The 22,754-nt window shown below is 39.6% G+C and overlaps 4 protein-coding genes and 1 long non-coding RNA gene across 5 annotated transcripts in view; 2 read left to right on the plus strand and 3 right to left on the minus strand.

Annotated features, from left to right (window-relative positions):
• Window positions 1-2,623, minus strand: part of LOC113047579 (uncharacterized protein C16orf52 homolog B) — a 25,088-nt gene extending 22,465 nt beyond the window's left edge. Inside the window, exon 1 of the mRNA XM_026208958.1 lies at window positions 1,787-2,623. Within this exon, the coding sequence (XP_026064743.1) occupies window positions 1,787-1,892 (106 nt within the window). The 5' untranslated portion in view covers window positions 1,893-2,623. The remainder of the gene's footprint in view (window positions 1-1,786) is intronic.
• LOC113047593 (uncharacterized) lies at window positions 1,791-3,653 on the plus strand. Its single transcript, XR_003276307.1, has 2 exons — window positions 1,791-1,878; window positions 3,405-3,653. It is a non-coding gene; the product is annotated as an uncharacterized LOC113047593 (long non-coding RNA).
• On the minus strand, window positions 3,503-8,729 carry LOC113047560 (cytochrome b-c1 complex subunit 2, mitochondrial-like). Its single transcript, XM_026208936.1, has 14 exons — window positions 8,582-8,729; window positions 7,322-7,423; window positions 7,096-7,245; window positions 6,889-6,953; window positions 6,748-6,804; window positions 6,521-6,645; window positions 6,345-6,442; window positions 6,194-6,251; window positions 5,690-5,785; window positions 4,905-5,104; window positions 4,747-4,827; window positions 4,532-4,608; window positions 4,196-4,349; window positions 3,503-3,788 (listed from the first exon to the last, which is right to left on the minus strand). The coding sequence occupies exons 1-14, from the start codon at window positions 8,612-8,614 to the stop codon at window positions 3,705-3,707; spliced, it is 1,380 nt and encodes a 459-aa protein (XP_026064721.1). The 5' UTR covers window positions 8,615-8,729; the 3' UTR covers window positions 3,503-3,704.
• A 950-nt stretch (window positions 8,730-9,679) lies between these two features.
• Window positions 9,680-11,058, plus strand: LOC113047581 (NHP2-like protein 1). Its single transcript, XM_026208960.1, has 3 exons — window positions 9,680-9,864; window positions 10,335-10,455; window positions 10,548-11,058. The coding sequence occupies exons 1-3, from the start codon at window positions 9,862-9,864 to the stop codon at window positions 10,808-10,810; spliced, it is 387 nt and encodes a 128-aa protein (XP_026064745.1). The 5' UTR covers window positions 9,680-9,861; the 3' UTR covers window positions 10,811-11,058.
• Window positions 11,059-11,353: 295 nt separating this feature from the next.
• On the minus strand, window positions 11,354-22,724 carry LOC113047549 (kelch-like protein 20). The gene is made up of 11 exons (XM_026208923.1): window positions 22,593-22,724; window positions 21,466-21,752; window positions 19,121-19,447; window positions 18,469-18,612; window positions 16,986-17,172; window positions 15,951-16,097; window positions 14,339-14,467; window positions 13,761-13,937; window positions 12,811-12,957; window positions 12,566-12,731; window positions 11,354-12,440 (listed from the first exon to the last, which is right to left on the minus strand). Exons 2-11 carry the CDS (start codon window positions 21,733-21,735, stop codon window positions 12,269-12,271), a joined length of 1,866 nt encoding a protein of 621 aa, XP_026064708.1. The 5' UTR covers window positions 21,736-21,752; window positions 22,593-22,724; the 3' UTR covers window positions 11,354-12,268.
• Window positions 22,725-22,754: the final 30 nt, after the last annotated feature.

The raw sequence follows: 22,754 nt of genomic DNA on the forward strand, positions 1-22,754 counted from the left end.
CTCATTCTGGTCATACACCACATCACTGAGAGGGCAGGGACTTTAATGATTTTACCATTCACAGGAAGGAAACAATCTGACAATGGCTCACAAAGAAGCCCATTCACTTCACTGAATCACATGCAGCCACATACCAAACAATGAACTCTAGATTCTTCATTTGACAGACTAAAAGAACAATCAGACCAGCACTGCATCCATGAGGGCTTTACGGTACTGTTTTCATCAAGTCATTCTTTGACAAGGGCGTTATTTTTCAGAGTTAATCATACAAAAACATTACAAAATGCACATAATAAAGCATGGATCCATCCTGCCTGATCTCAACAGTTCAGGTTACTGGTGGTGCAATGGTGTGGGGGGTATTTTCTTGGGACACTTTGGTCCCCATAGTACCAACTGAGCATAGTTTAAATGCCAAAGCCTACCGGAGTATTGTTTCTAACCATGTCCATCCCTCTTCTGATGGCTATTTCCAGCAGGATAATGCACCGTCACAAAGCTCAAAGCATCTTGAACATGACAATCAGTTCACTGTACTCAAATGAGCTCCACAGTCACCAGATCTCAATCTAATAGAGCAGTTTTGGGATGTGGTGGAACGGGAGACCCACACCATGGATGCTCAGCTGACAAATCTGTAGCAACGGTGTGATGCTATCATGTCAATATGGACCAACATATCTGAGCAATGTTTCCAACACTAATCTATGATATGAAGAATTAAGGCAGTTCTGAAGGCAAAAGGGGGTCCAACCCGGTACTAGCCAGGCGTACCTAATAAAGTGGCCAGAGAGCGTATATAAACACCCACACACCATGGGACAACAATTTATATTCCAGACAATAAGAAAGCCTCAGACGTGTGGCCTAAATGAATCCGACAGGAAGCATGTGCTGAATCTCCTTGCGCTGGATGGCTGAGGAAAGACACAAAGGGTTTTGTTGATCCGGCTGCTTGTTTTAGCACCTGATTCACCGCCGGAGCATCGGACGCGTAAGAAAACCCCACAAGGCCAGCCATTCTCGCTGAACGGAGAGGACTGAGCTTGAACCCCTGCTGACCCACTTACGAAGCAGTCATGTGTGCTGAACAAAGAGCAGCTGTTTATCAACAGCCCGCCTGCACATGCACGTCTGAAGACCACGTCAGGGGGTTACATGTGTAATAACGGTGCTGCGAGAGCCACATACAACTGCTACACAACAACTCAGAGCAGCTGAACCACAAGACAGGAGGGAACTGATCAACATTATATCCATCTTCAGCTGCGTTCCTTTAAAGCTGGACAGAGATGTTAGCGCTCAGATGACAGAGTTATGCGGTTAAACATTACACTGCAGTCACAATAACCTTTCCAGTCAATCCTGATCCCTGGATTATGAAGTTTAATATGATTTCACAGTGAATTTACTCACAACATTAACTTGAAATGCCTTCCAATGTTTAAGAGTCGAGCTTAAATTATGACAAAATGCAAATAACTTCACATTTTATATTTAAATTCGACTAAAGTGTTTCATATTTCATTACATTAACTATTTGTGAGCTAGAAAAGTGATGCTATCTAATATAACGATTTGTTCAGCGTTATATAATCATGTTTCTAAATGACAAATTCATGTAAGTTATCATTGAGTGCAGTTTTGAGATCTAATGTAACCTCAGCAGAAAACTTTTTGTCCGAATAAAGCGTGTGTCTGAAGATGAAAAGGTTGTTTAGAGATCTAAGTTCCCGGATCTGAAGATCATTATGATGATGCGGTTATTGATCTCGTGCCTCACCTGCTGACTCGCCAGTGTTGATCCAGTCTGGATTGGCTATGCTCGCGATGGCGAATATATCCGCGGCCAGAAACAGACATCCTGAAATAATGGTGAGTTTATCCATCTCAGGTGTCCCGGGCTCTGATACAGGGGTGAAGGTCTCGGCTAATCTCGCCCTGGAGCGATCAGCAGCGGTCGGTGAACAGGACGGTCCTGCTCGAGGCTGACTGCATGATATGATATGGAGAGATGTGATGTGATATGGCTAGGAGTCCAGTAACAAACTCCTCAAAGGTCAGGCTGTTTGCCTGATCTTCCTCCTAACAGGAGCTCGGGGCTGATGCTCATCCTCATCCTCCTCAAATAGTGACTGACTATTACTAACGTTAGCTAACTCGGGAGGGCTCCGGATCCTCGCGGTGTGTTTGTTTGTCATCCGGAGGGCCTGCTGCCGCTCGCCGTGCACATATCCATCGCGATGAAGCTCTCGACTGCAGGAACTGAACCTTGAATGCGTTAAGACAGTGACTCAGAGCCGCAGAGGACCGTTTTCATCGACGGAGAGACGGTCCGTCTTCCTCCTCAGCTGTAACGTTACGCGCATCTTTACGAGCGCTGCTGCATCGCCCTCCAAAACCCGTCAAAACTCCGCTGGTGTAAGTTACCACGAACGGTCGCTAAACGGGTGTATGTGGATAGAGAGGACTGGAAGACGCCGCAGAAGCAGGAGAAACGGTGGCGCTAACGCAGTGACATCAAGCGAAACCCCCCACGCAGCCTCTCTCAACACAACACAACAGGCCTGCGAGATCTCGCTCAGTCGCTCTCGCGAGACTCCGGGTGGTTAAAGGGGGGGTCTGCGGTGCGTGTGTTTGGGCATCATCAACATCATGAGCGAGCGCTTCTATAATTACCCACTTTACATCGGTTACATTGGTGAACAATTTATGTGTTATGTAATACAAAGAGAGGGATCATTACATATTTATTTCATGAATGAGCAGGGGTGCAAAGCCTTAGATCACACTTAAAATATAAATACAAATAATTATAATATATATATATATATATATATATATATATATACAAAAAACTTTAATTAGAAAATGTAAAAAACAACATTATAAAAAATATTTTTTTTTCTAATGAAATAGAATAATTGTAATATATTGCATATATGTAATAATTGTGTGTGTTTATATATATATATATATATATATATATATATATATATATATATATAATATACAACCTATGTTATGGAAAATAAAAATGGTCAAATGAACAGCAGCGTTAATGTTTAAATAGTAATAGTATTATGGGCTAAAATTAAAATGACCTAAAGAAAAAAAAACATAATATTTATATATTTATCAAATATTTAACACCACTTTTTTAGCATTATTTATGCCGTTTTAGTTTAATTAAAACGTATATGGGCCAAAAACGTATTAATGCAGGTGGTAATTCCACTCAAGAAAAGAGATAAATTAAATGAATGCTTATAATACACCAACATAAATAAAAATGAACTGAAGTAAAATTCTTTCTTTCAAGTCATACATATCCTTTCCTTCAACAGAACCACAAATGAAGAGGTTCATTCTTATATGCAGCTCATTGTCTCTCTCTGCAGGCCGCTGGGAGAACTTCCAGAAGCAATGGTTCATGAACCGTGATTCCCCCACAGACGCTCTTCAGAGGAACGATGAAGAATCAGACACCGAGAACTGATCACAGATAGACTTCTTTTAATGAATGTACATCAGATATACAGTGAAATGGCTGAAACTGATGCCTCTGCTCCCAGTGAACCAGACTTCATGATCAACTGAAACAACTGTCGACAGTAATCAGGGATTCACACACGTTTAAGAGTGTTTTTACACTCAAATAAGCAGCTGCACAATGTGTGCATTTAGACTGGGACTTTCTCTCACAATTCATCAACAAATGGTGTGTTTGCCAGATGTCCACAACACGACATGGTCTTCTTGCTCTCGACAAACTTCTTTGCAGCCTGTGAAGGAAACAACAACAGATTTCTGTGGTCAAACATCATCCAACAGTTACTGTATCTTTACTGCTTTAACGGCTTCATCAGCAAGTAGCTGATTAGTGGTATTTAGGTAGTGTTTAACAGCAGAGCATGACGCTAGCAACATTAAAACATCAAGTCTGGGGTAACATCAAATTAAAGGTGTGTAACCTTGAATGCAATGTATATATATTAGTGAATAACCATTTAATCTAAATTAATCAGAGAACGCTTGATCCATATTCATTTTCATAGGGTTAAGAATTGGTCGGCAATTCATATTTTCTTAAGAAACTGGCAATTTGAAATCAATTCCAATTATGCTCATGGTGAAACTATCCTACTTTTTGTTTCTCGTGAAGTTCTCGTAATTGACATGAACGACTTACTTTGACCAGGTCAGCGGAGGTCACCGAGTCGATGTTGTGCGCCACAGTCTGAGGCGAGCTGTAGACGCCGCTGCTCAGAACCTGAACTCCCAGCTCCTCCAGAAGACCCTCCGGACTCTCCAAAGACATCAGATAATCGCTCTTCAGCTGGGTCCTGGACACACAACACCAGGCCCTTCATTCAACTGACACGACGTCTACATTTACTTTCCTAAAGCACAGTACTCCAAATAAAACAACTAGATTTAACAGAAACACATGAATTCATTGGTATTAGCTCAAGAAGCACTGCTTATATGGGCGTTAAAGTTCTTCTTTTCCTGTTGACAGACTCACTTGGCTCTGGTCAGGTCGTCTGCAGTAAGTCTTCCTTCAGCTACAGCCGTCACCTGGGCCATGGCTGCGTTGATCACCTGCTCACAGAGAGACATCAGTGCAGATGTCAATCCTTCACTTCACACTGTCAGCATTAAAGCACCAGTTCACCCACGAATAATGCCACTGTATGGAAAATAGCTTTAATAATCCCTGCTGTCCTGCTGAGCACTCACCTCGCGGGCCGAGTCTGCTTGTGAGATGACATAGACTCCGAAGAGGCCGGAGTCCGAGTAGGTCGCACTGAAAGCCGTGGCCTGAGAGGAAGATCAGACAGAAGCCGATCAGACAGAGATCTAATCATCTGTACTCTCAGATGACGGGGTGTACTCACATCGAACGGCTGAGCGGTGGCTTTGGCGATGCCCTGGCTGAGTTTGCTGGTGATGCTGGATCCTCTCTTGACGTGTGGTCCTGTACCCAGAATCCTCTGCAGCAGGCTGAAGGCGTTGGCCTCCGCGGAGCCCGCCGCGGCTCCTTCACACGCCAGCAGAGCATGCACCAGACCTCCACCGCTCTGCACACGCAGCTCACCTGCACACAAACAGCCAATCGATCAAACAAGATTCATCTTACACAGGAAACTGCTATTTTTGGACCATTAGGATTCACTGTACAATTAATGTGTGTCAATGAAGCATATTTGCCAATACAAATTCTCATCACTGTAATGCAGAAAAAAAACTTCAATGGCATTCAAGGCACTACAACAAACTTGAACACGGTTAATGGTTAACAAAATGTAATTCAGTAACAATATCAATGCTTTAAATATGCAGTAATTTTGCACATTATGGTTATAAAGTATAACTGCCAAAAAAATAATCCTTTTACACAAAATATAATTTAATAGAAATAATAGTAATAACATGACATTTAAATATATTCTTGTTCCATTCTATTAGGGATCAAATGTGACCCAATATTAGTTGTATTAATAACTATTAATTTGGACATTTTATTGTTGTAGTCATTTCATATATTGCATTTCTGTACCACTGGTAAAGTGGGTTTAGGTAGGAATACTCAATTAATCTTTGCTCCAATCACTATAATGCGTAGCCTCAAAACTAAGCAGCTCATCTCTCTGAACATGTCACCAGGTGTGTGTGAACTCACCTCCACGGTAAACGGCTTTAGCCCCTGCTGCACCTGTCCCAGTGTGTGTGCTGAAGAACCGCTCGCCCACCTGCCTCAGAGCAGCATGACTGACGCCTTCAAACAGAGGATTCAACACTTGTTCAGACAGTCACACTCACTCATCACACGAAGGTAGGGCTGGCTAATAGAGCTGCATGAAAGAGACGCAATAAACTACACAAAAGAGTATTCTGTGCTGCTGTTTACAATTATGAGGACAACTTGGATAGCCCAACTCAGTGACACAGTAGTATTGCAAGTCCTTGTATTGCAAGGATGGATATAGATTTTTGTCGGCCAAAAATGGGAAACAACATCATTCTGAAGCCAATGGGCGAAAATGAAAATCTAAATATTTTAAATAATAGACCGTAAGCCAACTGTGTTTTTGTTGCAGTAACCAGGCGTGGAGAACTTCTGAACCGACCTACAGAAACACATCATGGGTGCAGCACTCAATGCACATTCATAAGAAGGACTCACCTAATCCAACCAGGGCCATTCTTGCACTGGTGTAATTACTGGCAAAGAACTGTTGCAGCTAGGATGTGAAAACAGACAGAGAAGAGTGTTTATAAAGGAACATTATGAGACAGACTTGTGAAGTGTTCAGGATCTGCTGTCAGTCGCTCACATGATCCACACTGATCTTCCCCAGCATGTGGTCGGGACAGTACAGAGAGTTGGATAAAGCGTTCTTATAAGCAGCTTCATGCAGCTTCTCCAGAACACCTGTGTGAGACAAAACCTCTCATCAGCACCAGATGAGCCGAGTCTTCACATTCATTTCCTGGAGTCAGCATAATGTACCTATCTGTGGGCTCTGGTCGGCCACGGCCTTGTCTATCCTGACCCTCTGCGAGAGGTCAGACAGCTCCCAGGGTCTGAAGTCCGGAGCCGTGGTCACATTGACCAGGTACTCTACGACACCGTCACTGCACGGGAAACACATATCTTTCATATAGATTACAAATCTATCAACGAAATACGACTCGTCCCCCAAACCAAAGTGTGACCGGATCTACAGAGCTACTCACAAATCATCCCTCAGACAGTCCAGGGAATAGACCATGTGTTCCCTCGATGACGTCACACTAAAAACCAAAAAACATGATGTTCGACAGAGAGTGCAGTACAGAAAGTGTTTCAAAGCGGTCATGTGTAAATATAAAAGTGACCTCAAACTGGCGCCCACTGCCTCCAGACCCCGACAGATCTTGAACGCTGACGCTCCTTTAGTGGTCTGAAACACAGCACGCATTCAGTACTATGAAACCTAAACAAAATATATATATATATATATGCATGTGTGATCAACTCACAAACTCAGCTAAAAATTAGTTAGCTTGTATGACTATATGTTAATTGTTATGCCTTGAACGCACCAGATTGCTCGCTAATCGCAGGATGTGCGTGACACCCAGGTTTTCCGGCGTCTCGTAGCGGCTGCCGGCTTTCACAAACACACCGATTTTAGAGACGGGGGAGTAGTTCTCCAGAGAGGCGACGAGAAGACCGCTGGGAAGCTTGGACACCTACAGAAAACAGGATACAGTGAGTGAAAGTCGTGGGTTTAGGCAAAGCAGAACAGCTTGCATCCGTTCTCATTACCTGGACGTCCTGGGGAGCGAGGGCTGGTGCCGCTGCAGGTTTTCGGGTGACCAGAGGTTCAGTCAATGCCTCGCTCCTCCTGGCGGCGGCGTAACTTCGCCTCTGTGAATAAAACAGGGTCTCAAGACTAAAGGCCATTTTCACATGTTGAATAATAACTATGACCTCACGCTGGGTGAACCATGTTTACACTGTGCCTCCGAAACTTTCTTCCATCATTAAAAAAATAAATAAATCAGACCAGGTTTGATTTTCTGCATTTTCGCATCTGTAGCAAGCATTTTGATAGGAAAGGATGACGGATACGATAAGTACGAAAAACGTTAAGACTTGCTATGGCAAGCATCACTGCTACTGTTGCTCATGATTTGAATAAACAAGTAAAAAAATTAATAAAACTCTAACATTGAAGATGAACCTCTCTCGTGCCATAACTCTGAGAATGAAGTTATGTTTTTCTCATGTTATTTGTATGTTATGTTTTATTTCTACATTTACGCTATGTCACACCAGTGCCTTTCTTGTCGGGTACCAGTTTGTAAGTATTTGATACAGTGAATGAATCTGATTGGTTCATGTTAGATGATAAACACAGGCACTGTGTGTGATGGTGAGGTATTTCATCAACAGATGACCTCTGTACTGTTACAGATAGACCCTTCACTCCCACTGTATGTTTTAGATCTGAGGGCTTACTGTAGCTTCCCTTCTTAGTTATCACCTTATTTTGAACATTACAATGTTTATCACACCAAGATATTTCTGCAAAATATATCCACCTTTTTTCCAATTAGCCTACTGTGTGTTGTATGAATTATATATTTGACAGATGTCACTCCCTTAATTCCCACCAATGTTTTTTTTCCCCCAGTCATAAGTAAATATCAGAGACCGGGTTCAAAGGGTCACATGCGCTCGTGAGGTCCGTCACCGGAAGTACAGTATCACTGTGCCATGACCTTCATCACAGAAACACAACAGCGCGGTGGGATTTACAAACAACCCCCAGCGGAAGAGAGAGCAGAACAGAAAGCCTATGGGTCCCTTTGTTTGACTGGCTTTTATTATAGGTTGTCCAGCGTCTAGAGGAAAGTTTACAGCAGCTGTAAATTACACCGGTTTATAAATGACACTAGCAACATTAGCCCGAAGCCCCTCGACGAGAAGTTTCTAGTGACCCTGTGAGGCTCGTATGTATTTGAAACACGACGTGTGAAAAGAGAGAAGACAGCGGCGCAGACTGAGCGAAAGAGGACTCACGGAGAGAAGAGTGAAACCTCTGAACCCCGTCATGACTCCGCTTCTCTCCTTCAGTCGCTAAGAGAAAGACAGTTATGGCCGAGTCAAAGAACTACCCATAATCCACTGCGCCTAGACCAGATACTATATATGGACACACCGGAACGACGAGCTGTTTAATATTAATGAGATGTTATAAAATATTCGAGACGTACTAGGAAATAGCAAGAAATGTCAGTACACTTGTAGATCTAGATACAGTATCTAGAAAAAAAAAAAAAAAAAAAAAAAAAAAATAGATACAGTATCTAGAGATACAGAAATCTATGCTGTCAAACGATTAATCACACCCAAAATAAAAGTTTTTGTTTACATAATATATGTGTGTGTGTACTGTGTATATTTATTATGTATATTTAATAAAAATAACAATATGTATTAATATGTAAAAATATTTACATGTATATATTCATATAATTTGTATTACATATAAGTATATTTACTATATAAAAATAACCAATTTCTCTTAAATATATACATGCATGTGTGTGTATTTATATATACATAATAAATACACACAGTACACAAACATATATTATTTAAACTTTTTGGGTGGATGCGATTAATCATTTGACAGCACAGCACTAACAGAAATATGTCAATGAAGATATTTAGTGTTCAAAACTACTCTGTGGGAACATGTACTTTATCTGCCTCACTGAGTGTTCTAAAGAGGATTAAAAATACAAAAAACAAAAACAAAACAACAACAACAACAACAACAACACACATTTAGTTCTTTTGACTGAAAGGTGTACAGAAAGTACAGGATGATAGAGCTATGAGTAAGTATGTACTTGTCATTTTTATTCTCAACTGTACCAAATTCTGTAGTATTTTTAGTACTTTTATCAATTTTAGTTTAGTTTTGAATACATTGTATGTCGTTTTATTTGCATTTGAACTAAAGGTAGTGTAGGCTATATTTTTATTAATTATACAGTACAATAAATTGTAAAAAATTAATGCATTTAAAATAGTTTGCATTGTTTTAGCCCTGAAACTAAATTGTAAATCAATACTTTCCACAAAACTTTAGTTCTCGCGGTCTCGTTTTGATGACGTACGCACGTCGACGCTCCAGCTACACGAGAAAGTTCGCTGTTCGACCGTGTTCGACTCACGAATCACGATCCGTTTAAACTCCGGAGCGGTCCGCTTTTCCTCCGTGAAGCACACGCCGAGAGGACCACTTGCGTTTATTTCTACAGACATCTGTAACGTTAAAGCAGTTTTCAGACATGGTACATATGATTTTCATAATGACAGTTCTTTACTAACCTTAGCGGTATGAATGCGTGCGGTGCTTATGTCTATCCGTTTAACACGTGCTGCTGCTTTCTTTTGTATGGTTGGTTTTTATGGGATGGTTTAACATGCATAGTTAAAACTTCATGGTGGTTAAAAGTGGTTTTCGTGATTTACAATGTCTTTGTGAAAAACTCGTGCCGTTTCATTAATGTATCTCAGTAAATCAACGCACGAGACATGGTTTACAGCAGCCTCTGGTTTGTTTTGAGCCACATGTTTTCATAAGATATCAATGTAGGACATCAAGGTTTTTTTTTTCCCCCGTTTTCATGTACAATAATTTCAAACAACGTTATTTGTAGCAGACACAACTGTTGGGATTCGTAGAGGCACATGTTTATATATTAATTCATGCTTATAGTCTTTGTTTTAATAAATGCTCGTCTCCCTTTCTCTCTCTCAGACTGAATCAGACGTGAATCCTAAAGCTTATCCTCTGGCAGATGCCACTCTCTCCAAAACCATCCTGGACCTGGTTCAGCAAGCGGCCAATTACAAACAACTGAGAAAAGGGGCCAATGAAGGTAGCTAAACGTACTAGAAACTGTCATTGCAGACAAATCAGAAGTCTGGCTTGCTAAACATTTTTGTGTGTGTGTTTGTGGATTTGTTCCAGCCACTAAAACCCTGAACCGTGGCATCGCGGAGTTCATCGTGATGGCTGCCGATGCCGAACCTCTGGAGATCATCCTTCATCTGCCTCTGCTGTGTGAGGACAAGAACGTCCCGTACGTGTTTGTGCGCTCCAAGCAGGCGTTGGGGCGCGCGTGCGGGGTGTCCCGTCCCGTCATCGCCACCTCCGTCACCATCAAAGAAGGCTCTCAGCTCAAGCCTCAGATTCAGTCGGTGCAGATGGCCATCGAGAGACTGCTGGTCTGACAACTCTTCCCCAGTCTTGATGTGTCGCTTGTTTCCCCCCTTACGTTTTAACTATGAATTGCTCTGTTTATCTTAAGTTTGAATGTACATATACATTTATGTTAAGAAAAGAAAAAAAATACAGTAACTACTTTTTTATTTTTTTTATGAGAATTTTAAGTTTGTCATGGTGGAACATTTAAAAAATAGTTATGAAGTTACATATGGCGATCATTGTACAGATTTGTAATAAAACACAAGCTCCAGGATATGTGTGCTGCATCTGTTTGTAAAAGGGTAATTATATTATAATTACGCATTTCACTAGTGATTGTATGTTAAAAATTGTTGACCTCTCAACACTACTGTCTGTAGGAATAATGTTTCAGTATTGGGATCATATCACAAGTATATTTTGAGTTGTTTTTAATACGAACCATAAACTTATGATTCAAGTATACATATGCATGAACTGGATCGTTTATTTTCTTCCGTTTTAATTCAAAGTCTTCGCTAAAGAAGTCTTTTAGAAAACCAAACAAATAACGAGTCGAGCAAAGATGGTAAGATTTCAGCTGTGACTCATGTTTATTCTTCAAAATGTGGACGAACAAGCTGAACACATTGCATTGTGGGATACAGTACCTAGCGCACGGCTCAGCTGTATTTGAAATATTTTGGCAAATGCAGAGGTTATTTGGGTTTAAGTACAAAGCACAATATGAAGACTAATGGATTTAAAGGGATAGTTCACCCTAAACTAAAATTATGTCACCATTTACAAGTTGTAGTAAAGCTATATGATTTATTTAATCTGTTAAAAGAAGATCATTTGAAGAATGTTGGTAACCAAACAGTTTCTAGTCCCCATTGACCTCCATAATATGAGTCTTTTTCTCCATACAATGGAAACCAATGGGGCCTCAAACTGGTTTAACAAAAGAAAAACTACACGACTCGTGGGTAAGTAAATGATGAAAATTTTCATTTTTGGGTGAAATATCTCTTTTAAACATGTTTCAGTGTATCTGCTAGTTACTCCATAAATCGCTCAATACAACAAAAAGCTTCCGATAAATACAAAATTCACCATACGAACATTACAATACACTTCACTACAGCACTGTTAGAAAACAAACAAGTACTTGTATAAGTCACAATCGCGAGGTGCTCAGCGCGTGAGAGGAACCCTGTACGTCACGAACATCACATTGAACCGATACTGTGGAGACACACACACACACACACACACTTACGATCACCACAGATATCATCAATGCATCCGGCCTCACACCGAGGAAGAGGGTCGGACTGGAGAAAGCGTAGCTTATGACACGAGTATCTTCTGGAGACCCTCCAGCATCTGGGTCAGACCTTTTCCGTTCCTTCAACCAACTCTCGTGGAGCGGGACGCTCTGAAAGCTGCCCCCTGGCCTTGTGTCCCGGGCCGGCAGTGATGCGGGTGGAGCCCCGGTGCTCTCAGTCCACAGGAAACTCCGTCTCCAAGGCAGTCCCGGGACGGCTGCCTGCGTGAGTGTCCTTCCGGAGCGGCAGCGAGACGCAGCTCAGCCAGCTGCGGCTGGTGGGCATTTCTCCGATTATCTCCCATCTGTCCGACTCGTCACAGTACCGCTCGATCGTGTCATGATACCTGCAGGGGAGGTCCGTTCAGTCACAAACACTCATGCAGGTCTCAGACTGAGCAGGACACTATGACTTACACAATGGATTGGAGTTCAAATGGGTGTCATGGGGCTCTAGTGTAGTATCTCTCACCTGTCCCATCCCTCCTCTCCTCCTAAAACGTAAATCTTCCCGTCCACCACCGCTACGCCGGGTCGATAGCGTCTCTCCCTCATGGGAGCACACATGGTCCACTTGTTGGTTTTGGGGTCGTAGCACTCCACCTTATCCGTGTTCTCGGTGGAAGCGTGCCAGCCGCCTAGAGAGGAACAACAGTGATCCCCTTCTCTACAGGATAAGACTCAGACCGCTGAAGAAATAAAAGCCTCCATACTCACCAATGACGTAGATCTTGCCCTTCAGGATGCAGGCAGCAGATCCAGAGCGGGCGATCTGCATGGGCGCCACCTCGCTCCACACGCTTGTTTTAGGGTTGTACACTTGCGCCAAGTTTGTGCCGTCGCCATCCTCTAAAACAGCGCCTCCTGTGGTTTCAGAAAGGAATATTACACGGCCCTTGACGAAAACAAAACTATGCTTCTCCTGATTTAAAAAAGGGCAATTATTACCTAATTCTACATAGGCTTTAGTGTTAATGCACTTACCAGAAACAAAGACAATCTAACGTCAAAAGTTTTCAAAATGTATAGCTTTACTTAAAATCGGCAAAGGGGTGCAAAAGTATGTTCAATTACTAAATTCAACGTCAAATAACTTTACATAAACTCAAGTTTATAAATACAATTTTATCTGTCTTGTTTGATACTGAGGTTATGCATTTTCTTCAGCCACTGGCCTTTATTCTGATCCTGAAAACAGAATCAGGCATAAAAGTGTCTTGAGAATCATTCATACATGTGAAAATCAGCTGATAATTGAACCAAGAGTTGTAAGCAGACTCAGAGGAAGATAGGAACTACGTCTTTGTGTAGTTTTTCTGGTGATAAATGGAAAATACAATACTTTTTTCACCAAAAATCTAAGAAATGTTAATATTTTGCAAGAAAGTGTGACGTAAATCAGACACTATTTTTGTAATCAGCACCAAAAATGAGTAAGAAAAATATATTGATTGTTATTGTTATCAATCAGATATTTATTCTATATTTAATAGCATGCTATTTTTGCTTTACTAGCATTGATTGGGATTACAGACATTTATACTCAATATTGACATTATTTTCTGTAGTAAACAAAATCAGGCAACACGCTGTCCATACAGATGTATTTAACCTGGAATATTCTGGAATCAAACTGTCAGGAGCTTACGTTGGAGCAAACCTGTTACCTGTCACATAGAGCAATCCATCCAGCGCCACCACAGCCGGACTGGTGACCGCCATCTTGACCGATTTCATAAACTGCCACATGTTTGTCTGTGGATTATAACACTCAACAGAGTCCAGCCGAGAACGGCCTTCCCAGCCGCCCACAGCGAACACATACCCATCCAGCATCACCAACCCTGAAAAACAGAACAACGCTCTTGAAGATTGAAAAAAAGAGGGTTTTGTTTGTTCCCAAACAATAGTGTGGGCTGAAATGCTGCGTTCCATCCCAAGCTGGATGTGGGACAGTCCTACTTAATTCTAGCCATGAAAGCATTCATTTGTGGAAAATGATGTGAAAAAAATAGCACTACTATCATTAGCTCTTCAGGTGTTTTACAGCCAACAAAAACTTCTTCTTGCAACCAATTTGAGGAGAAATGTTCAAAAGGTGTGTGAACTAGAGGAGATCTATTACCTGGAAACATTTGATGAATAGTTTTATTGTGTAACTGACTCATTGGAAACCCATCTTTTGGAGCGCAGGATAACCCACCTACTCTTTTGTAAACGTTTATATGAACTTGGTGGCCATTACCTAATTCTGATCGCGCCACGTTCATGGGTGCCATCTCTGACCAGGAGTCAAAGCAGGGGTCATAGCGCCACATCTCTCGACTGGCCGAGCCGTCTGGAAACTCACCACCAGCCAAATACAGCATGGAGCCTGAATAAACACAAACACAGTTCAGCGGACCAAGAAAAATAGTGCTTATTTCTGACCGCTGACACTTAAACGCTCTGTAAACAACTTGTGTACATTTTAAAAGTTTGGGGTCAGTAAGATTGTTTTTTGTTAAATAACACTAGAAAGTTTAGATTTACTAATGGATGCTGTATAATTAAATGCTTTATCCTGAAAAAAAGTACCACTGCTTCCACAAAAATATTAAGCAGCACGTCTGATTTTAACATTGATAGTCAGAAATGTTTCTTGAGCAGCAAATCATCACATTAAAATGATTTCTAAAGGATCATGATGCAGAAGACTGAAGTCATGATGCTGAAAACTCAGCTGCACATCAGAAAAATTACATTTTAAAATATATTTAAATAGAAAACAGTAAATTTAAATTATTGTAATATTTCAGTTTTACTTTTACTGTATTTCTGATCAAGTTAATGGAGTTTTGGAAAGCATAAAATACTTTTTCAGAACCAAAAACATTACAGACTGCTAATTTTTGAACATTATTGGAAATCTCATTATATTTAAGTATTTACTTGAAATCAGTTTCATAATTTTCCACACAAGTAAAATAAAGTCCAAATCTATTTAAAACAGCCAAGATGTTTTCACATTAATAACACATCAATTATAAGGATAATATATATGAATGTTCATTTGTATTATCCAATATAACAATACGGCTGGGCAATATAGCCAAAATAAAATAAAAAAAATCATCACAATAAAGTTTTTTATATCAGTCGACATCAATAATTATCACAATAAATTTACAATTGTTATTTCTTTTAGGTTTAAAGGCAGATTTTTGCATATATCCCCTCAATACAATGGTACAAATATAACTAATTGGTTTCTATATGCATGACAAACACTCATCAGCAAATATTTTCCATTACTTCTTTAATACATTGGATACATTACTAATATACTACAATTCTATATCAATATCCCACATTTCTGCCATAATACCATGATGCAGTTAGTGTTACTACAGTAAATCCATGTTAATTGATGGCGATATGTAGATTTATGACTGTTTCTTTGTGTACAGTGCTACTCATTTGTGTTCTTCTATGCATGAATATATAATGAATTTACAATACACCACCCAGCCCTAGGCCCAATCCCAATTCTACCCCTTCCGATATGTGTGTGTGTCAGTAAGCAGCTCATTTATACAGAACGATAATTAAAGGCTCCAATGCACACCAGCACACCAGTATATGTGTGTATTGTAGGAGCTAGACGACGAATGATGACGCGTGACGTCATGGTAGTGGTGTCCCAATCATTAGGGGAATATTTTCTCCCCTACCCCTTGACACTGTGTTTCAAGGGACAAGGGGAAGGGGTATAGAACAGAATTGGGATTGGGCCCTAATTATCAACTGGAAACATCATTGAGCGACTGACTCAGGAAGTTGAATGTCACACATTATTGCACCCTTAACACACTCACCAGACGCGACCAAGCCGTGTTTGCTGACAGCGAAGGGCAGGCAGGCCAGACTCTTCCACTGGCTGGTGAGGGGATCGAAACTCTCCACGCTGCGCAGCACAACCTTATCATCCTCTCCTCCTACAGTCACAATCACCTCAGCCGTGCCTGACAGAGACAAACACAGCAGCCACTGGATGATCACAGTCATCAAGACACTGATGCACCTCACCTCATGATCGAGAGAAGGTCAAGAGCTATGCATTTCTTTGGACATTACTTTACACTTCAGAGCAGGGCTATTATCTTTAACAGTTAAAGTAAAAGTGTATCTGCTTACTCCAAGCGTATCCAATATGTAGGTGACTTTGTTTCTTCAGTAGAACACAAATGAAGATTTATAACTCAAACCATTGCACTCTGTCTGACTGTCCTGAGTGCGTTCTCAACAGCCGGTGCATGACGCATTTTCTTTTTCTTCTTGCTTTATGATTTATAAGTGCATTACCACCAGCTATCTCTTAAATTGACCACTTACACTCTATCTACAATCTCAGTAAGGAGTGGCAATGCTTTTTTTAAGAGACAGGAGGTGGAAATGCACTTATAATATTGTGATCCACCGTAAAGATTCACCGGCTGTTGAGAACGCACTCGGGACAGTCAGACAGACTGCAACGGTTTCAGTTAAAAATCTTAATTTGTGTTCTACTGAAGAAACAAGTCACCTACATCTTGGATGCCCTAGGGGAAGAAAATAACCATAACATTTTCATTTTTGGATGAACTGTCCCTTTAAAATAGTTTCTATGACTATTCTTAACATGGAAAGTGATGAGGAGTAAATAAACCCATTGAATAATATATGTGTTTTTATTCTAATCGCTCAGATGTCAAAGGTAACAAACTTTATTTAGCCCATCCTGTCTGTCTTATAACAATGACCCAAAAAATTAAGATAAAAGTGAATTGTCTCAGATGTAGCTGGCAGTGTAAAAGTGCCCATGAGGCATGTATAAGTGGCTGTAGCAGGACAGGTTTAGGGACTGCGGTCACCTGTTGCGCGCCGAGGTCGTGCTCGGGGGCTGTACAGCTCTCCTCTTCGGTCCTGCAGCAGTAAATAGTCCTTGGCTTCAGAGATCAGCTTCTGGCACTTGAGCGATTCCTTCACAACGTCCAGAGTCTCGATGACGTCGTGAATGTAGTACGGACTGATGAGGGGCAGCCTGATGTGCTCCACAACCTACGGATGGGAGAGGCGTTAAATCAGCTGAAAGTACTGTCTCGACTGTTCAATCTGAAGTGTAATCTATTTAAATTCAATTAACAAATACTCGACTATCATTAAATTACAATGTGGTCTTTTAGTACACCATAGAGCTTGTTTTGTTTGTTTAATAGAGAGCCTGGATAATAAATTACTATGAAACTTCAATCCAGCGTTTACTCAATAAAATACTGTGTCCCATAATGCAATGTGTTTGAATTTTGTTTTCAATGTTTTTTTATGTGACAAATGAAGCAGAAGCATTATCATTAATTAAAATCTGTTTAACATATACCTAAAGTATACCTTTAAGTTTAAACCACTTAATATGGATTACTTTCATGATGCGTTCATGAACGTTTTAAAGCATCAATGGTTTGATTGCATTAACTTTCAATGGAGAGACAGAAATCTCTGAGCTTTTATTATTTGTGTTACGAAGTATCTTAAAGTCTTATGGTTTTGAGTGTAACAGAATTCAGATTTTTGAGTGAACTGTCCCTTTAAACCAAATCATGAGTAATAGCGAAAATGACACGTCTTGGCAAATGCGACTAATTACAATTTAAAATCTGTCCTTTAAATTCCCATGAGATTTGCAATAAGCTTTTCTCAAGAGCTGTAATGAAGGTCTAGTCTTTAAATAACTGCATAGCAACAAAGAAATCCGACCCCATCCAATCAAGGCTAGATTTATGTTTCTCGCACTCCTTGTGAAGTGACTGTTCTCTTCATAATCACAGCCTGGACGGAGCACATGACCCTTCACAGGCTTACTTCATCAAAACACATAATCCCAGACATCTGCTGGAGCTCTGTCCCTGACACATGAGAGGAACCCAAACCAGCCGCTCAACTGAGATCATGATACAAACCTGCCTCGGAAACACGACTCAAAAAACACCAGTATGCTGCTTAAAGATAACCAATAAAGAAGTGTCACGTCATGTCTTGTCTGAAGAAAGTTTGCGCACTCAAAGTCTAGAGTAACTGTTAAAGTAATATGAAAAATAACCACGGTTTTACTACAAATAAAACCAAAAAACTATGTTTCCTATAGATAAATCATGGTAACCACAAATGGTTTTGGTACCATAACCATAGTTTAAACATGACATTTGTAGTAAAACTGTGGGTATACAAATGGTAATCAATACGCCAAAAAAAACACAGTTACCATACTTTTACTACAATAAAACCATGGATAATACTAAAAGTAGAAGAGACTCGATCCACTGGTGAACAAAGATGTAAATCTGGTTTTCGACTGACCTTCTCAAAGCTCTGTCTGCGTGAGGGGTTCTTCTCCAGCCACACAACGGCCGCCTCAAACACCGTCTCCTCTTTCGGCACGTTCAGATGGTCACTGGAAATGATCTCAGTCAGTTTATCGGCACAAAGAGACAGAAACTCCTCCTGATGAGGCCAAACAGAAGAGAAAGAAGACATTATAGGATAATGATATCAAGGACAATTAGTATCCTCATGATGTCAGCCATTTATTGGTTTATGCAACAGATAATAAATATTCTGAAATGTCCGCAACAGAAAACAGAATAACAGAGGCTCAGGGCAAATATGCCAGCAAAATAAACCAAGAAAGCCCCCTAAATTCAAAATGCCCTAGCTCAATTAAGCTAAAGTCATTTTGACTGTTAATATCAATTTTCAATTGCATATAGTGATACAAAAGGGTATTTTGGGCAATTTTATGTCTCAGGGTTTGAACAAATAGTTTTTTCATTTATCATATTAGACACGTTTTTCTTTTTTTGCACTTTCTGTGCTGATTTGAAGGAGAATGGAGTTAAACAAGGTACAAATGTGTGTCTGTTGCTGGAAAAGTTCATTTTTGACCCTGACAAGGACCAGCTGTGGTAACCGAGCATCATCTAGAGCGTGGCACTCCTCTGGTCCAGTTCACCTGTTGGCAAACGGTGCTGAAGTGCTGCTGGATGTACTCCATGCTGCGTCGCTCCAGCTCTCGGCATGAGTGCGCCTCGGCGAAGCAGTGAATGCCCACGCAGTTCATCTCGTCCATCTGGCGCTCCATGAACCTGCAGCAGGCCTCCCGCACCGCCATCACGTCCAGCAGATTAGCGGCCGCCAGCAGCGCCTGCACGTTAGCCTTGGAGATCACCACCTCCGCCGTGTAGGCGTAGCTCACCAGCATCCCGATCATCTGCGGCTCCACTCCGTTGATGGCCACCCGCTCCTGACGAGACTCCATCAGGTCGGTGGAGAACATGGCCTGCACCAACAAAACACCACAACCTTAAGAGTTATTGATCCATGAAGAACAGTTGAAATGTATATTAACAATTTAACAGGAACAATAATGGAAGATATTTAAACTTTACTCAAGCAGAAATCTCAAATTCAGATTTGCTTTTTAGGTTTTGTTGCTTTATTAGATTAATATACAATACCAGTCAAATGTTTTTGAACAGTAAGATTTGTTATGTTTCTAAAAAAAATCTCTTCTGCTCACAAAGCCTGTGTTTATTTGATCCAAAGTATGGCAAAAACAGTACAATTTTGATATTTAAACTAACATTTGATATTTAAATTTAAAAACGTAATTTATTCAAAACATAGTGATCAAAGCTATGTTTTCAGTCTCATCCTTTAGAAGTCATTATTACATGCTGAGTTGCTGTTCAAGAAACATTTATTATCATTATTATTATTATTATTATCAATATTTCAAACAGCTTCATTTCGGGATTGATTAACACAAAGACCAGCATATATCTGAAATAAAAAAAGCTATTGTAACATTATATACCACACCATTCAAAAGTATAAGTCTGTAGTAATAAGTCAGTGAGTATATATATATATATATATATATATATATATATATATATATATATATATATATATATATATATATATATATATATATATATATATATATATATATATATATATATATATATATATATAGCATTTAAAATGTTAAAAAAATATTTCCATTTCAGATAAATGCTGTTCTTCTGAAATTTCTATTCATCAAAGAAAGCTGAAAAAAATCTACTCGGCTGTTTTCAACATAATAATAATAATAAAAAAAAATGTTTTTTTAAGCAGCAAATCTGAATATTACAATGATTTCTGAATGATCATGTGACTGGAGTAATAATGCCAAAAATTTTGTAAATAGTAAGAATATTTCAATTTATTTGTATTTTTATTTATTTTTTTGCTGTACCTTAGATCAAATAAATGCAAGTTTAGAGAAGCAGAAGAGAAAAACAAAAAACACTAAAAATCTTACTTTTCAAATACTTTTGACTGGCAGTGTATTTTATGGTATAGTATTATTGGTATTTGGTATTATTTTGGTATTATTATTATGGTATTATTTTATAGTAATAATGTTCAGTTACATCCACTGATATATAATATATAATATTTAAATGTATATTTCCAGTCATGCCCACAAATATTGGACATCTTGTTTAGACACATGTTATCATGGATTCTATTAAATACCAACAGATAAAAAATCAAAAAGTGACTCTGTTAGAAATCTTATAATGGGCCATGTTTGGATCATTCAACCGTACAATAATCCAAACATATACCTCAAAAACAACACCGAAATGGGTCACTGAGCTCAAAACCAAGCTTCTGCTATAGCCATTCCAGTCCTCTGACCTGAACCCTACAGAAAATGAGAGGAGTGAACTGAAGAGGAGAAGCTGGGAACCTGCTGGAGAGATTCTGGATGAAGGAATGGTCTCTGATCTCTTGTCAGGTGTTCTCTGACCTCATCAGGCATTATAGGAGAACATTTAGACCTGTTAAACTGGCAAATGTAGGTTTAAAAAAGTATTGAATAAAAGGGTGCCAATAATTGTGTCCAACGAGTATTAGAGAAAAACATTTATTTCATAATGATATTTCCCCCCATTTTAAATTCTTATTATCCAATGAAAGGATACATTTTTGTGAATTTTTTAAATAAAAAATCAAAAGGATTAACAATGCAGATGAATTTTCGCAGCCTTTTTTGATCATATTTGCCAAGGGTGCCGATATTTGTGGGCATGACTGTATATAAAGGATGCTTCAGGCACTTTTTCAAGGTTTTGAACAAATAGCTTGTAAAACTGAGACTATAATCTGGGACTATGATGTAAACTCGCTGCTTAGGAAAACTAAATTATATGAAAATGTACATTGAGGTTTTGCCACTGGCTATTATTAAGGTCAAGAACGAATCCTACTAGGCAGCCTTTTGACAGAAACAATGACTATCACCTGGAAATAAGAGCTGAAGGAGGCCAGTACGATACGGTGGCAGGGAAACTCCTGCCCTCCGCAGCACAGAGTCACATCACAGAAAGCGTTATTGAGCCGTAGGCTGTTCAAGCCTTCCAGCACTTTGTTGGGATGCCGCGCTTCCACAAACACATAGTCTTCACTGTCCAGAGAGGACAAGGGGAGAGCAGGGTCCTCCACACAGGGAGACGGAGGGAGCGTGGAGCTGGACGGAGACGTGGCCAGCAGATTCACAGCCATAGTTTCCATCTCAACACTCAGTCAGTCTGAAGAACAACAGAGAAGAGCGTAAAGATCACACAGGATTTCACAGCATAGCTACTTCATATGAAACTTTTTGTATAATACATATGCATGCAGTTTTTTGACCTCATATCATTCTAAGGGCTGAATGCAGTTTAGTCTTTAAATAAATAAATAAACATGCTTTTTACCCCCGCAAAAGAAAGAAAAAAAATCATAATGTTAAATAGAAAAATTCTTAGACCATATTTTTTAAGGAAAATATAGAATGTTAGTACATAAGTAAACAAATGGTAATGAATTGTTATTTTTCTCGTCATAAAAACATTTTCTACATATTCTCATCGTAACGATAATAAAACATTATAATATTAAACACATTCTCATATAAATAATTAAAGAATGTCTGAATGTAATATACATTATAAAATACATTAGCATTCAACTTTACTATAATAATATAAATATATACAGCAAGTATAATATTAAACACATTAAATGTCGGAAATTTAAAAATAAAACCAATCAATAAACACGCATAAACAACCTGTCATCTGAAATCAAATAAGAATCCAGTTCAGTTCAAATCATTCCTGTTTTTCAGGTTTATTCTTACGATACTATAAAGGAATACAAGGGTTAATGATGTTGTTGTTGTGGTGTAAATATTACGATTATTAGATATCCAAACGTCAAACCCGCTGTATAGTAAAATAAAACACGTAAGGGAGGAGCTGACTGTTTATTAATGCATTTAAAAGCATATGTCTTCAATAATCCACACGAACAATGAGTGACAACAGAGCCGGAGCCACTGGAAGCGGTACTGACACACATCCGAGAACACAGCAGTATGATCTTACCAAAAAAACATGTCTGAGTTAATACCGCAGCTCAAATTCTTCATATCTTCACCTGCACAACTGTTTATGAAGAGTCGTGACGCCATGTCTTCTTCTGTAAAAACAGACTGAAGGGCAGGAGTGACCAAGAGGAACCAGCAGCGCCACCCGTCGATCCGGAGG

This window comes from Carassius auratus, chromosome 28 (genome assembly GCF_003368295.1).
Source record: "Carassius auratus strain Wakin chromosome 28, ASM336829v1, whole genome shotgun sequence".
NCBI lineage: Eukaryota > Metazoa > Chordata > Actinopteri > Cypriniformes > Cyprinidae > Carassius > Carassius auratus.